The sequence below is a fragment of the Bos grunniens genome, chromosome 4 (assembly GCF_055505025.1).
Source record: "Bos grunniens cultivar Pamir isolate PY7600 chromosome 4, Bosgru_T2T1.0, whole genome shotgun sequence".
In the NCBI taxonomy this organism is placed as follows: Eukaryota; Metazoa; Chordata; class Mammalia; order Artiodactyla; family Bovidae; genus Bos; species Bos grunniens.
In genome coordinates, this window is record NC_141168.1 from 86,306,023 (window position 1) to 86,321,301 (window position 15,279).

At 36.8% G+C, this 15,279-nt stretch overlaps 1 protein-coding gene across 48 annotated transcripts in view; it reads right to left on the minus strand.

The window, feature by feature from the left end:
• Positions 1-15,279, minus strand: part of LOC147374462 (uncharacterized) — a 441,112-nt gene that overhangs the window by 192,011 nt on the left and 233,822 nt on the right. For 2 of the 48 annotated variants that reach the window (XM_086397239.1, XM_086397237.1), the window contains exon 6: positions 10,535-10,988. The exons of the other annotated variants lie outside the window; for them this stretch is intronic. In XM_086397239.1, coding sequence (XP_086253365.1) covers positions 10,973-10,988 — 16 coding nt within the window. In that variant the 3' untranslated portion in view covers positions 10,535-10,972. Of the gene's footprint in view, positions 1-10,534; positions 10,989-15,279 lie in introns of those variants that run through there. 48 annotated transcript variants of the gene reach the window in all.

The following is a 15,279-nucleotide window of genomic DNA, read 5'->3' on the forward strand; positions in this document are numbered from 1 at the left end:
TTAATCCATTGTATATTCTTGCCTCCTTTGTCAAAGATAAGGTGTCCATATGTGCGTGGATTTATCTCTGGGCTTTCTATTTTGTTCCATTGATCTATATTTCTGTCTTTGTGCCAGTACCATACTGTCTTGATAACTGTGGCTTTGTAGTAGAGCCTGAAGTCAGGTAGGTTGATTCCTCCAGTTCCATTCTTCTTTCTCAAGATCGCTTTGGCTATTCGAGGTTTTTTGTATTTCCATACAAATTGTGAAATTATTTGTTCTAGCTCTGTGAAGAATACTGTTGGTAGCTTGATAGGGATTGCGTTGAATCTATAAATTGCTTTGGGTAGTATACTCATTTTCACTATATTGATTCTTCCAATCCATGAACATGGTATATTTCTCCATCTATTAGTGTCCTCTTTGATTTCTTTCACCAGTGTTTTATAGTTTTCTATATATAGGTCTTTAGTCTCTTTAGGTAGATATATTCCTAAGTATTTTATTCTTTTCGTTGCAATGGTGAATGGAATTGTTTCCTTAATTTCTCTTTCTGTTTTCTCATTATTAGTGTATAGGAATGCAAGGGATTTCTGTGTGTTGATTTTACATCCTGCAACTTTACTATAATCATTGATTAGTTCTAGTAATTTTCTGGTGGAGTCTTTAGGGTTTTCTATGTAGAGGATCATGTCATCTGCAAATAGTGAGAGTTTTACTTCTTCTTTTCCAATTTGGATTCCTTTTATTTCTTTTTCTGCTCTGATTGCTGTGGCCAAAACTTCCAAAACTATGTTGAATAGTAATGGTGAAAGTGGGCACCCTTGTCTTGTTCCTGACTTTAGAGGAAATGCTTTCAGTTTTTCACCATTGAGGATAATGTTTGCTGTGGGTTTGTCATATATAGCTTTTATTATGTTGAGGTATGTTCCTTCTATTCCTGCTTTCTGGAGAGTTTTTATCATAAATGGGTGTTGAATTTTGTCAAAGGCTTTCTCTGCATCTATTGAGATAATCATATGGTTTTTGTTTTTCAATTTGTTAATGTGGTGTATTACATTGATTGATTTGCGGATATTGAAGAATCCTTGCATCCCTGGGATAAAGCCCACTTGGTCATGGTGTATGATCTTTTTAATGTGTTGTTGGATTCTGATTGCTAGAATTTTGTTAAGGATTTTTGCATCTATGTTCATCAGTGATATTGGCCTGTAGTTTTCTTTTTTTGTGGGATCTTTGTCAGGTTTTGGTATTAGGGTGATGGTGGCCTCATAGAATGAGTTTGGAAGTTTACCTTCCTCTGCAATTTTCTGGAAGAGTTTGAGCAGGATAGGTGTTAGCTCTTCTCTAAATTTTTGGTAGAATTCAGCTGTGAAGCCGTCTGGACCTGGGCTTTTGTTTGCTGGAAGATTTTTGATTACAGTTTCAATTTCCATGCTTGTGATGGGTCTGTTAAGATTTTCTATTTCTTCCTGGTCGAGTTTTGGAAAGTTGTACTTTTCTAAGAATTTGTCCATTTCTTCCTCGTTGTCCATTTTATTGGCATATAATTGTTGATAATAGTCTCTTATGATCCTTTGTATTTCTGTGTTGTCTGTTGTGATCTCTCCATTTTCGTTTCTAATTTTATTGATTTGATTTTTCTCCCTTTGTTTCTTGATGAGTCTGGCTAATGGTTTATCAATTTTATTTATCCTTTCAAAGAACCAGCTTTTGGCTTTGTTGATTTTTGCTATGGTCTCTTTTGTTTCTTTTGCATTTATTTCTGCTCTAATTTTTAAGATTTCTTTCCTTCTACTAACCCTGGGGTTCTTCATTTCTTCCTTTTCTAGTTGCTTTAGGTGTAGAGTTAGGTTATTTATTTGACTTTTTTCTTGTTTATTGAGGTGTGCCTGTATTGCTATGAACTTTCCCCTTAGGACTGCTTTTACTGTGTCCCAAGGTTTTGGGTTGTTGTGTTTTCATTTTCATTCGTTTCTATGCAAATTTTGATTTCTTTTTTGATTTCTTCTGTGATTTGTTGGTTATTCAGCAGGGTGTTGTTCATCCTCCATATGTTGGAATTTTTAATAGTTTTTCTCCTGTAATTGAGATCTAATCTTACTGCATTGTGGTCAGAAAAGATGCTTGGAATGATTTCTATTTTTTTGAATTTACCAAGGCTAGCTTTATGGCCCAGGATGTGATCTATCCTGGAGAAGGTTCCATGTGCGCTTGAGAAAAAGGTGAAATTCATTGTTTTGGGATGAAATGTCCTATAGATATCAATTAGGTCTAACTGGTCTATTGTATCGTTTAAAGTTTGTGTTTCCTTGTTAATTTTCTGTTTAGTTGATCTATCCATAGGTGTGAGTGGGGTATTAAAGTCTCCCACTATTATTGTGTTAATTTCTCCTTTCATACTTGTTAGCATTTGTCTTACATACTGCGGTGCTCCCATGTTGGGTGCATATATATTTATAATTGTTATATCTTCTTTTTGGATTGATCCTTTGATCATTATGTAGTGACCTTCTTTGTCTCTTTTCACAGCCTTTGTTTTAAAGTCTATTTTATCTGATATGAGTATTGCTACTCCTGCTTTCTTTTGGTCCCTATTTGCATGGAAAATCTTTTTCCAGCCTTTCACTTTCAGTCTGTATGTGTCCCCTGTTTTGAGGTGGGTCTCCTGTAGACAACATATGTAGGGGTCTTGTTTTTGTATCCATTCAGCCAGTCTTTGTCTTTTGGTTGGGGCATTCAACCCATTTACGTTTAAAGTAATTATTGATAAATATGATCCCGTTGCCATTTACTTTATTACTTATCAGTGATTACCTTAAACGTAAATGGGTTGAATGCCCCAACCAAAAGACAAAGACTGGCTGAATGCACTCTGAATTTTTTAAAGTACATCACCTTGATTATTTTATCATTAGAAAGATTTACTGGACATAGAAATAGTCCACAGCCAACAGACCTGTCCATCTTCCTCATGTAAGGGTTTCTGGTATTGGCTTAATCTCTTTAAGATCGCTGAGTTGCAAATAAAATTTACTAATACAACTAAACAAGTTATATACATATTTTAAAACTTAAAAGAAATATTTTATAACTTGAAATACCCTGATTTTTTAAAATCTGTTTATTTTCTTGACGTAAATCCACAGGACTACATATAGGAATATAAATCCTATGCTATTAATAACCCCGAAGTTTCTTGTGGATTTATATAATTTTTAGCAACTAGCTAAATGTAAAAAAAATACTCTTTTTCACAGAACATTTAAGCAATTTTAGTGGAGTGATATGAGCTCTTAATAACTTCTCAATGACTCTTTACCACAGGTTGAAAAATACTGCAAACATCAAGCACTGTGAGAGGGGGCCTGGCTAAGTGCTCATGAGTACCAACTCTGGGAACCAGACCACTTGGAATCACATTCTATTCTTATACCACCCTGGCAATTTACTTCACCTCTCATGCCTGTATTTGCTTATCTGTGAAATACGGACAACAAGGTTGCCTGCTTGGTAGAGTTCTTATAAAAATAACATGAGTTTATATCTCTAAGTTGCTTAGAGTCTAGGATATAATTTATACCCTATGTGTTTGTTAAATAAGGATAAGGAGGTTGAGAGCTCTCTGAGATGGATATTTTAAGAAACCAAAACATAAAACAGAAAGGAGAGCTTCCTAATAACCCTAAGTGTTCCATCTCAGAGTCCTATAAAGAATAATCAAACTGTTCTCAAGCACAGTGTACTCTTCCAAGAATATCTATATCCAGGAGAAATATAGTGGGCACTCAAAGAGTGCCCAGGAAGACTACCCAGGAGACAACAGTGGCTGGAACAAGTGGATGTTTGATTGGATGATGTGAATAATTTAGAATCAAAGCTACTATGCTCAAATCATATTAATCTGGATATAAGCGGAATATGAAGGTTTACAAAGTCAAACTTCACTTTAATTCAGAATTTCTGATCAGTAATCCAGTATCGGATGAGCTAAAAATGTATTTGTGCATTTGTTTCATCACTTTTGCGTTTACTGGGGACCATTTCTTGGAAAACCAAGATGAATGTTGCTGGCTTTAGGAAGCTTACTCTAGAGAAGACCAAGCAGTCATAAAAAGCAAACTGTCTTGTGTGCATGAATGAAGACACGTAGCATGCCCTAATGAAGACACATAGCAGAAATAATGATAATGTGGTAAAAAGAAAAGGATAATATGGATGATATAATCAATATAACCTTCAGAGAGGAAGTATAGATATAAAAGATATAAAGATATAAAAGAAAAGTAAAGTTTGGAGTGATAACTAAAGGCAGCTAACAGGCCAAGCAGAACAATCAAACTGCAAAGCAAGGATGGGCATGTGAGTATAGCCTGTCTCAGAAACGAGAAGAATCTCTCTCTTGCTGTTTGTGGAACATAGGGGAGAAAGTGGTGAAAAAGAACAGACACACAGGCCGCGGGAGGTTCTTGCAAGGGCTTGTGTGCCATGGTAAGAAATGGATGGTTCTTCTCATAGGCCAAGCAATGTTCCAAAAGGATGGACTACTGGTCAAATAAGTTTGCTTATTTGAAAAGTGCTGACTAGCACATCTCCTTGGGGACTGCGTTGCCTCTAAGGACTCAACAAGATCACAATGAAAAGAAATCATTTTCTCAAATTTAATTGAATAGGCAAATTCAAACGGAGTTCCACTTTCTGGAAATTACATGTCCTCAGAAACACAGTTCAGAGAAGATTATTGATAACTCTGCTTTTGAAGTGGAAGACAAATTTGAAAAGATAAAAAGGTGTAATCGGGGAAGCCAGGCAGGAAACGACTAGAACACGAAGTAGGGAAATGGTAGTAGGACGTCACAATAAAATCTTTGAGAGAAGCACACAGCACCTGCTCAAAGGCAGAGAGTAAGAGGGAGAGGACAGTGTGAAGTGACTCAAAGGCCGCTTCATTTAAAACCAGGTAACTGTTGGCTTAAAACTCAACATTCAGAAAACTAAGATCATGGCATCTGGTCCCGTCACTTCATGGCAAATAGATGGGGAAACAGTGGAAACAGTGTCAGACTTGATTTTTTTGGGCTCCAAAATCACTGCAGATGGTGACTGCAAGCCATGAAATTAACAGACGCTTACTCTTTTGAAGGAAAGTTATGACCAACCTAGACAGCATATTCAAAAGCAGAGATATTACTTTGCCAACAAAGGTCTGTCTAGTCAAGGCTATGGTTTTTCCAGTGGTCATGTATGGATGTGAGAGTTGGACTGTGAAGAAGGCTGAGCGCCGAAGAATTGATGCTTTTGAACTGTGGTGTTGGAGAAGACTCTTGAGAGTCCCTTGGACTGCAAGGAGATCCAACCAGTCCATTCTGAAGGAGATCAGCCCTGGGATTTCTTTGGAAGGAATGATGCTAAAGCTGAAACTCCAGTACTTTGGCCACCTCATGTGAAGAGTTGACTCATTGGAAAAGACTCTGATGCTGGGAGGGATTGGGGGCAGGAGGAGAAGGGGACAACAGAGGATGAGATGGCTGGATGGCATCACCGATTCAACGGACGTGAGTTTGAGTGAACTCCGGGAGTTGGTGATGGACAGGGAGGCCTGGCGTGCTGCGATTCATGGAGTCGCAAAGCGTCGGACACGACTGAGAGACTGAACTGAACTGAACTGAACTGTTGTCTTCCTTTTAGGTGTCAAACACAAAAGAGGTTCAGAAAAATTCAAGGTATAAGAGAAACACTATACTTAAGAATTCACATATAGGTAGAAAATGCCACACCAAAAACAGAGTAAATCTGTTAGAGGCCACTGTCGGCAGAATTTGCTGCTAAGCCATTCTTCCCACCTTTGTGGACCACCACCCCAGCTCCGTGTCCTGCGGTGGTGCCCGTGCACCCCTAAATTTCTTTTCCACGGCACCTTTTTTCCCAGAAAACATTCCTTTCATTTACACTTACAAGTGATGCCTTTACCTCTTGGATATTTCTCATTTAAGCCTTAGCTCTAATACACACTAAAGGCTTTACCTTTTGAATATAAAGCACATCAATAAAGGGAAGAAGGATAAATGCTTAGGAAAAGAGAAAAGGCTGGCATTGCCTAAAAAAAACACCAGACCGAGGTGATGGCCTCCCCTTTGTTAAGGACAGCTCTGGAGCTGGGAAAGCGATGAAACTGACAGCAAATCAACTTTCCTCCGAACACCTGCAAAGTACACTTCAAAGCATCGTGAGCCCAAAATGTCTGAGAGTGAGCACAATGAGATGAACACTTTCTCAAGCGAGAGCCAGGATTACTTACATCAGAATACACAGTGATGTTTTGTTTAAAAGGTGAGTAAGCCTAGATGGCAACCCTAGGAATCTCTAGGTTCAGTCATCTGAATGTATCACCTAACACCCTTCAGTGACTTTCTGAATACAGGTATTCAGGAACTGTTGGTGAAATAAGATGTATGCAAATCATGTTTGGTAAAGGCTTGATATAAAATATTGTCAAACAACATTTGGGTCAACAAATTTGGGGCTATTTTTGTTGGCAGTGGTAGAGAAGCCAGAAAGTAAATTTCATTCTGAACTTGCTTTAGGTAAGTTAATTATAGAGGGATTTACCAGTATTTCTCAGAATGGATTTGCAATCAGCTTGGAACATTTTTATTATCTTGATTTAAGAAAGGATATAATATAAATCAACCCAATTTAAAATGGCTAGTTGATTTAATCAAATTTTAACCCAAAAAGAGACTTAATTATTTGACATTACCTCTGGCTGTTTTTGCAAATTTTAAATAATTGACTTTTTGTGTAAGATATAAAATGTAAATTTTAAAATAATTATTATGAAACACATTAACAAAATCACAAAACTGAGTAATTTGTTTGCTATCAGTAAATGAATATGAAGACTTTTTGAGATTAACCATCTTCATTATAAATATATAGATTTATTTTTTAATATGAAAAGCAAATTATTTGCATTTTGGATTTTTCCATCAATAGGGAACAGATACTAATATATACATAATATTATTCTGAAAAAGCCTGCAGGCTAAACTTAAACTTTTCTAGAGACAAATGTCCTGTTTTTATTTTAATGTTGCATGGAGAATATCTGTCCAGGTGAACATGAAAAATTAAAAATATATTTTTATACTGTTAATGGCCTTCATCTTATTCTGTTTATTCTCTAGTCAGAAAATTATGTTCTGTTCACTCAAAATTCACACTTGCAATTTAGTGTTTGTTTCAGAAATATTTCTTATCCTTGACTAAAAATATAAATCATCAGTGAGCTTATTAAAGTACACTAATACCCAGGCTCCCCACTAACCAGCTTTTGAGGGGTAGAGCTGGACTGCTGTTTCAGAAACTCACTGGTTAATCCTAAAGTCTGGCCAAGGTTGAAATACCCAGTTTACAGAAAATACAAATAGTTCTAAGTGTGCATAAGACTCTATTATTATTAGACTGGTTTATCATAAGCAATGTGCTGTGCTTAGTCATTCAGTCATGTCCGACTCTTGTGACCGCACAGACTATGGCCTGTAAGGCTCCTCTGTCCATGGGATTCTCCAGGCAAGAATACTGGAGTGGGTTGCCATTTCCTTCTCCAATCATATACAGAGTTTTAACTAATTCAATCAAGTTGTATAGATGACTCATGCCTATTCACTGGTTTTGTGTGTTTCTGTGCACATATGGGTGTGTGTGTGTGTGTGCACGCTGGGATGTGTTTATTCATTTGCTTATTTTTACCATTAGCAATAACTACACATTTCTGAATGTTCCACTCTTGTATCAATCTTAGTTATGTCTGGATACTGCAAATTCAAATTTCACCTTAAATGTCCTACCACCAAATGTTCCTACCACCAAGTATTAGAAAAGAATACTAAAGAGCTTTAGACTTGTTCTTAGTTATCATAAAATTTATCTGAAAAGTTTTTTTTAACGTAATATCTAAAATACTTTAAAATTTAATGTCCATTGACAGAGAATGGATAAAGAAGATGTGGTACATATGTACAATGGAATATTAGCCATTAAAAAGAATGAAATAATACCATTTGCAGCAACATGGATGGATGTGGATATTATCATACAAAGTGAAGTATGTCTGATAGAGAACAAGTATCATATAATATTGCATATTGATATATGCATAATATAAAAAAATTATACAAATGATCTTATTTACAGAACAGAAACAGACTCACAGATTTAAAAGCTAACTTATGGTTATCAGGAAAGGGCTGGGGGAAGGGATAGACTGGGAGTTTGGGATTGACATGTACACACTGCTATATTTAAAATAGGTAACTAACAAGGATTTACTGTATAGTAGAGGGAACTTGCGGAGAAGGCAATGGCACCCCACTCCAGTGTTCTTGCCTGGCAAATCCCATGGACCGAGGAGCCTGGTAGGCTGCAGTCTATAGGGTCCCTAGGAGTCGGACACGACTGAGTGACTTCACTTTCACTTTTCACTTTCCTGCACTGGAGAAGGCAATGGCAACCCACTCCAGTGTTCTTGCCTGGAGAATCCCAGGGACGGGGGAGCCTTGTGGGCTGCCGTCTCTGGGGTCTCACAGAGTCGGACATGACTGAAGCAACAGCAGCAGCAGCAGCAGAGGGAACTTGACTCAATACTCTGCAGTAACTTAAAAAAGAATTTGGAAAAGAATAGACACATGTATATGTATATCTGGGCTTCCCAGGTGGCTCAGCAGTAAAGAATCTGCCTGCAGTGCAGGAGCCACGAGACTCAGGTTCAATCCCTGGGTCAGGAAGATACTCTGGAGAAGGAAATGGCAACCCATTTCAGTGTTCTTGCCTGGAGAATCCCATGGCCTGAGGAGCCTGGCAGGCTATAGTTCACAGGGTCACAAAAATTCAGACACCATTGAAACAACTTCGCTTTTTCTTTTTTATATGTATATCTGAATCACTCTGCTGTACACTTGAAACTACACAAGACCATACTGTTAATCAGTTATAAATCAACATAAAATAACACAAAAGTATAAATTACCTCAAGAGAAAATAAAATACCTTAAAATTTGAAGGCACAATATATTTTAACCAAAATTAAGATATAGATCATTTTCAGGCTGGAAAATCTTGGTTTTAATACATCAAATCAAGATTATTTTTAGAATAATGTAAAAAGGCTATCGAATAAAACTATAAGAACATACTTGAAATGTACAAAATGCAAAATTCAGGTTAAAATATGTGTGTGATATAATCTTAGTGGGGAAAATGCGCATCAATAAATAAATAGGGAAAAGAAAAAGGACATTAAAACATATTTTCACTGCTGACTTCTAGGTAATAAGCGCAGGTAAACTTATTTTCTGTACTTTCCAAATTCTCCCCAGTAAACATGTGGGAAGCCAGATTATGTCCAAACTAACTTTATAAATTGAAATGATTTATACAGATTTTAATATTAGATTTGTTTTCTAAAAATTCACATTGTTTTTATTTAAAAAATAATGTGAAACTACGAATTGTACTCATACTTTTCTAATTGCTGCATTCTTATTTTAAAAGAGGAATGATTTGGCCTGTTTTTACCTTAGAAGAGATGATCTAAGTAGAGTTGATTTGGCTTATGCATCTTAGCTGATTAGATTTACACATTTGCAGAACCTAGTAAAGCAAATATGTTCAAGAAGATGCAGCAAAATATCCACAATTCAACTTTCATCTGATCTACTCATTTTCTAGTTTTTTGTCTCTTTTTCTTCTATGCCCTTCTTTCATTTTTAATAGCATGTTAACAAAAAAATTAATTATGGTATTTTATTAAATGCTATTGGGTAAGTGTCTACAACATGCTAAGCTGCTAACATATATTAGATAGAGTGTACAGTCCTTTCAGAGCCAATAAGTCAGACTAGAAGAAAGTAATTTTTAAATCTCTGGTGATTTCTTTGTCTTTAGAGAGTAATAGAAAAGATTTGTTGCCCAATAATTATCCTTAATTTAGGACCTCATAATTAAAGAAAACTCTGCTTAATAGTATGAAATGTAAGTAGCATTTAGAAGAAAAATAGGTCAAGTAAATTGAATTTTGAGAAAGAGCCTTAGGTTAATGACAAAGGAGGTTTAAAGGTGATAGACAAGGCTAAAATTAATGTAAATGAAAGAGAAGAAATTGCTAGATATTGCACATTCATCATACACATCCTGCATAGTTCAGGGCTGATGTAAGCTTTCTCTCCTAAATTTCTCTTTCTCTAATTGTATTTATCCAAGTTAGTGAGAATGGTAGCTACTGAGCAGCCATTTTCCATCCATTTTCCTAGATAGACATATTTATATGTACATATTAAAAACTTAATTGCTCAGAAATGCATGTCTTTAATAAATGTAAATTAATAAAAACCTATTTAGGAAGACTTTTTACTTGCATGCAATAATTCACATAATATAACGTTAACTAAAAACAGTGGGATACAAACTTATAAATTGTCAAGACCGGCTTGACAAGCAGGGTTTCCTTCCGGAAGCGCGATACTGCGGGAGAATGAGAAACAAGACACAAGAATTCAGTGAAAAGCGAGGATCAGAGGACAAACATCACTCCAAGGTGAAGGTGCCGAAACTGAATCCAAGCCAGCTTTATTACACTCTCAGCCGCGAGTGAAAGAATGTGCAGGGAGTTAAGCTGTAACTCATAGGCCTTCAGGGCCAAAAAACAAAGTGATCATTAACCACTGAGTAACTAAGAAACAGTAATCAATAACAACTCAGTAACTAAGACTAATATTCTTATCTATAGATTTTCTACCAGATACGTAAAACATGTGACTCGCCAGTTGGGAAACAGTCTGGGGTCGGTTTTCCGACCCCAGGATCGTATCTTGTTTTCAAGATTATGAACTGTTCCCTCTGGACTTGTTCCAAGAGTCTCATGCATTATAGCATCCAGTTTATCCATAATTATACATTTCTTTTGTGGCAATTGCCGGGGCCTGCTTTTCTTTTATTCTTCTTGTCTCCTACAATAAATAAGATGAAATAGCAATTATTTAAAAATAAGCATATATATAAGGAGAACAGACTTGAAACAAATATACCAAAATTAAAGCTTGTTAGTAGTTATTTCCAAGAGTTAAGAATGATCTTTAAGTTACTGCTTCATTACTTCCTATTTTCTAAAATGTTTATTTCAGAAAGGAACTGTTACTTAAAATTTTCGAATGGGAGGACACACGAGCAAACCTAAGTCTGACTCATGTTGATGTTTGGTAGAAACCAAAGCAATGCTGTGTGCGCTTAGTCGTTCAGTCGTGTCCAACTCTTTGCAACCCCATGGACTGTAGCCCACCAGGCTCCTCTGTCCATGGGGATTCTCCAGGCAATAATACTGGAGTGGATCGCTATGCCCTCCTCCACGGGATCTTCCCAACTAAGGGATCGAGCCCAGGTCTCCCGCATTGCAGGCAGATTCCTTACCATCTGAGCCATGAGGTAAAGCAATTATCCTTCAATTAAAAATAAATAAAATTTTAAAATACAGTAATACCAAAAATATACATATTTAGATATATGTTGCTGTTGTTTAATCACAAAGTCGTGCCTGAACCTTCCGACCCCATGGACTTCAGCCCATCAAGCTTCTCTGTCCACGGGATTGCCCAGGCAAGAATACTGGAGTGAGCTACCATTTCCTTCTCCAATTTAGATGTATAAGATAACTAAAATACTTTGAAATGAGGAAAATTTATGCTAAGTGCTAAAGACCAAACAATCAACAAAGACTATTTTAGACATAGTAAGGTTAAGAATCAGTATTATTTAAAAATAAACGATATAGTCAGTGGGGAACACTAGAATTTAGTGGAGAACACTAGAATTTAATGGAAATAATTTCTAAATTAATCACTTTTTTATACATACTATGAGCTATATGATGTGAGGGGATAAAGCACTGAGTTTATGAGATTGCAATCTGAAAACACAGAAAATAAGAAACTGGGTAAGGTTCACAGGTATTTCTTCTCAAAAAGTAGGTGAAGATATGTATTTTTAATTGATTGTCAATGGTTCCAGAATGGATGCTCTGGTCAATGCACTAAGGCAGTCAAATCATACCATTTTAAGGTAAAAAATGAATTAGATACAAACGATATTCAGATGGAAAGAATGTATGGGGGTCACTTTAGTGCCACCTCCCTTTAAGTGTCTCCACTTAAACACTTCCTCACAAATCAGCTTATTAAGTCCAAATGTCTATATTCTATTATCCCAAATGACTTCTCCCAGGTCATACAAAAAGAAGATACACATTTAGCCAAAGCTCTCATCTACAAACAGGCCTTCAACCCTTGGATGGGTGCTATCTTGGGCACAGCCAGACTAATCTTTTTTTTAAATTCTCATTTTTTGTCCCTGCTCTGGTTTGTTGATTTATTCCATAAAATTTGGCACCAAAGACTACAGACTGCTTCAGATATGATCTTACCAGAAGGGGGGCTTTCACAGGAAATGTATCCTAGATCCCTATGAATAATATTCCAAGTCACAAACTTCACTAGGACATAATAATTATCACAGTCATACTCCCAATGAACTATTAAGTATGCAGGTGTGTGCATGCACACACACACACACATTTACCGTGCAAAAAGGAGAGGGAGACAGTTTGAAGGAATAATTATTTAGCAGTCAGCTGCAGGATGGCTCTCAGGGAGGAAAGAGGGTGATGCACAATGGTGACAGCTCAGTCTGGTCACCTGACAAGAGCCAAATCAGTGTTCTACAAGTTACCCCCAAGAGTGCTGACTCTATTCAGGACCTGTAGAACGAAAACAAAGACTAGTGTATATAAGCATCACTCTCATGACAAGGAAAATACGGTTTAAATGGAACCTAAAGAAGAGACAGGAGGCTATATTGGGAACTTGTCACAATCATCTAGGGGAAAAAATGATGATGTTCTAATCTAAGGTGGTAAACCTACCGAGAAAACTCAGAATGGAGATATATCCGGAAAGAGAGTCAAATGTGATGTGGTTGGTGAGGGAGGTGGAGACGTCAAAGATTATGTCAGGCTTCATCTCACCTTTATTCTCAGGCATGACTAGTAAATTTTATATAATTTTGCAATCCTGAGGCAAATGGCATCAGTAGCAAGTTTTACTAGTCAATAAAGAGTAATTCTATCCATCCACTGGTAATTAATATACTAAACAGTGAGAAAGCATTTCACTAAAAGCAAAGTACTTAGATAAAATAGATATCTATACAAAATTATAAAATGCTCATAAGTGCACTTAAAGGAAAACACACACTCATTTTAATTTATACAGCCAGATAAAGCCTGGAAGAATTTAAGTGGAAACTGAAAGATGAGATACCATTAACCAAGAGAGTAAATCCATACCATATGGTGGTATCCAACAGGCAGCTGGATATATGGGCCAGGGTTTGGGAGAGAAATCTTGGCGAGAATTTCACTCATGGTTCCTAAAAATATGTAAATTGGCATTGAAGCCACATGATCTTGTAAAATCTGAAGATGGGTGGCTTCCTGTGAAGTCAGATCGGTGCTTCCAATGCCGCCCCATCTGCCTTCTCATTGGTGTTACTGGCAACTGAGTATCAGACTCCCATTCCTCAGAGCTTCCATCCTGGAGCACACCTGCCTTCATGGAAGCTCTGCCTGCATCTGAATATTCCACAATGGACCTTCTATGCCCTCTTTAATTTTGAAAAAGACTTGCTCACTTTTTTTCAAAATATCCATTTATTGCCACACCACAATCTTTCTATGGGCCACCATCAAGAATACAGAAAGTATCTATGCTCTTCTTAACATCTCTAGCTAGAAAATTACAGTGTTAGTTTTCTAGTTAGAGATGAGCTCTAATAAAGACCAGCCTTTTCCAGGTATCTTCTCTATAATATCTACTAACATCTAAAATTATGAGTGTGGTGGGCATTTTGCTTTAGTGGTTAAGTGCATGGGCTCTTGAGCTCTATCTAGCATCTGGTTTCAAATCCCAGCTCTGCCACCTCTGAGCTTTGAGTTCTTGGTCAAACAACTTGACTCTGTGCTATAACTTTCTCATCTGTAAGGGGGACATGATAATAGTATGTACTTCCTGTCTTGTCATAAGGAGTATATGAGCGGACACATGGAAACTACTAAAACAGTGTCTGGTTCCTGATAAGTGCTACAAAAATGCCCACTATTATTTTTATTGTTTGTTGTTATTAGCATTATTTTTTCTATCCATCAGTCTTTCATAGAGGAATTCTGATATCTGGCAAGTCACTATCAAAAGAAATTAAAAATATATAGTTTGTTAATATTCTCAGCTTCGTATAAGAAGAAAAAAAGGGTGTAAGTGAGGAATTTCTAGTTGTTCTCAGTGGAAAAATGTTCTCAACTTTTATTCTATTATGATATCTGTACATCTGTCATATCAATAAATAATTTAAAGTTTTATAATTAATATTTCATGGGTTGTAACTGTGGTCAATCACTAATAATTTCCAGTTATGGGTAACTTCAGTAAATATTTAATGTCTTTAGCCAAAAATGATCAGGGAAGGGAAGCAAATATCTCTGGTGAGTAGAAATGCAGGTTTTTGAAGTAGAAAACTCTCCATGTACTCAGCAGAATGAACCATTACATATAAAAAGACAGTGACTTATGTCAGCAGCATCATCACCAGACACTCATTGGTGATGGTGCTGCCTAGAGCAGAAGTCTCTACTGCTCACAACACACAACCACCATCTCATCCTTAAAGTCACGGGGAGATTCTATTCTAGGAGTCGGTCTTCAGCCCTATGAGGTTCCTTCAATGTGTTAAAGACTTGTCTACTGTATAAGGAAGTTTTTTGTTGCAAGTAACAGAAAACACACCTTGCCTTACCTTACGTATCCTTTGTTTCTTGTTACCGAAACACTCACAGGTAGGCATGCTTTATCACTCCTTAAGCTCCACTTCTCTTTGATTCTCTCTGCCCCAGTCTCATCTATGAACATTTTATTTTTAGCCTGGTGTCTATCATGCAGCAACATTATCAGGTCCCACTAACCACATGGTACATGTGCTAGAAGACAGAAAGCTTCTCGTCGCCAACCACAGATCAAAAGCTCTGAGCTTCACTCTATTAGAACCAATGCATGTTATAAGCCCATCCCTGATGAGCGACTGTACAAGACGGATATGACTTTGCTGAGTGGTTATGTGGCTATTACCATAGCCCAAAGGCAGAATAAATAAGGAGGCAACAAATTCATCTGGTTATTTTTTATGTGAATGATGCCATTT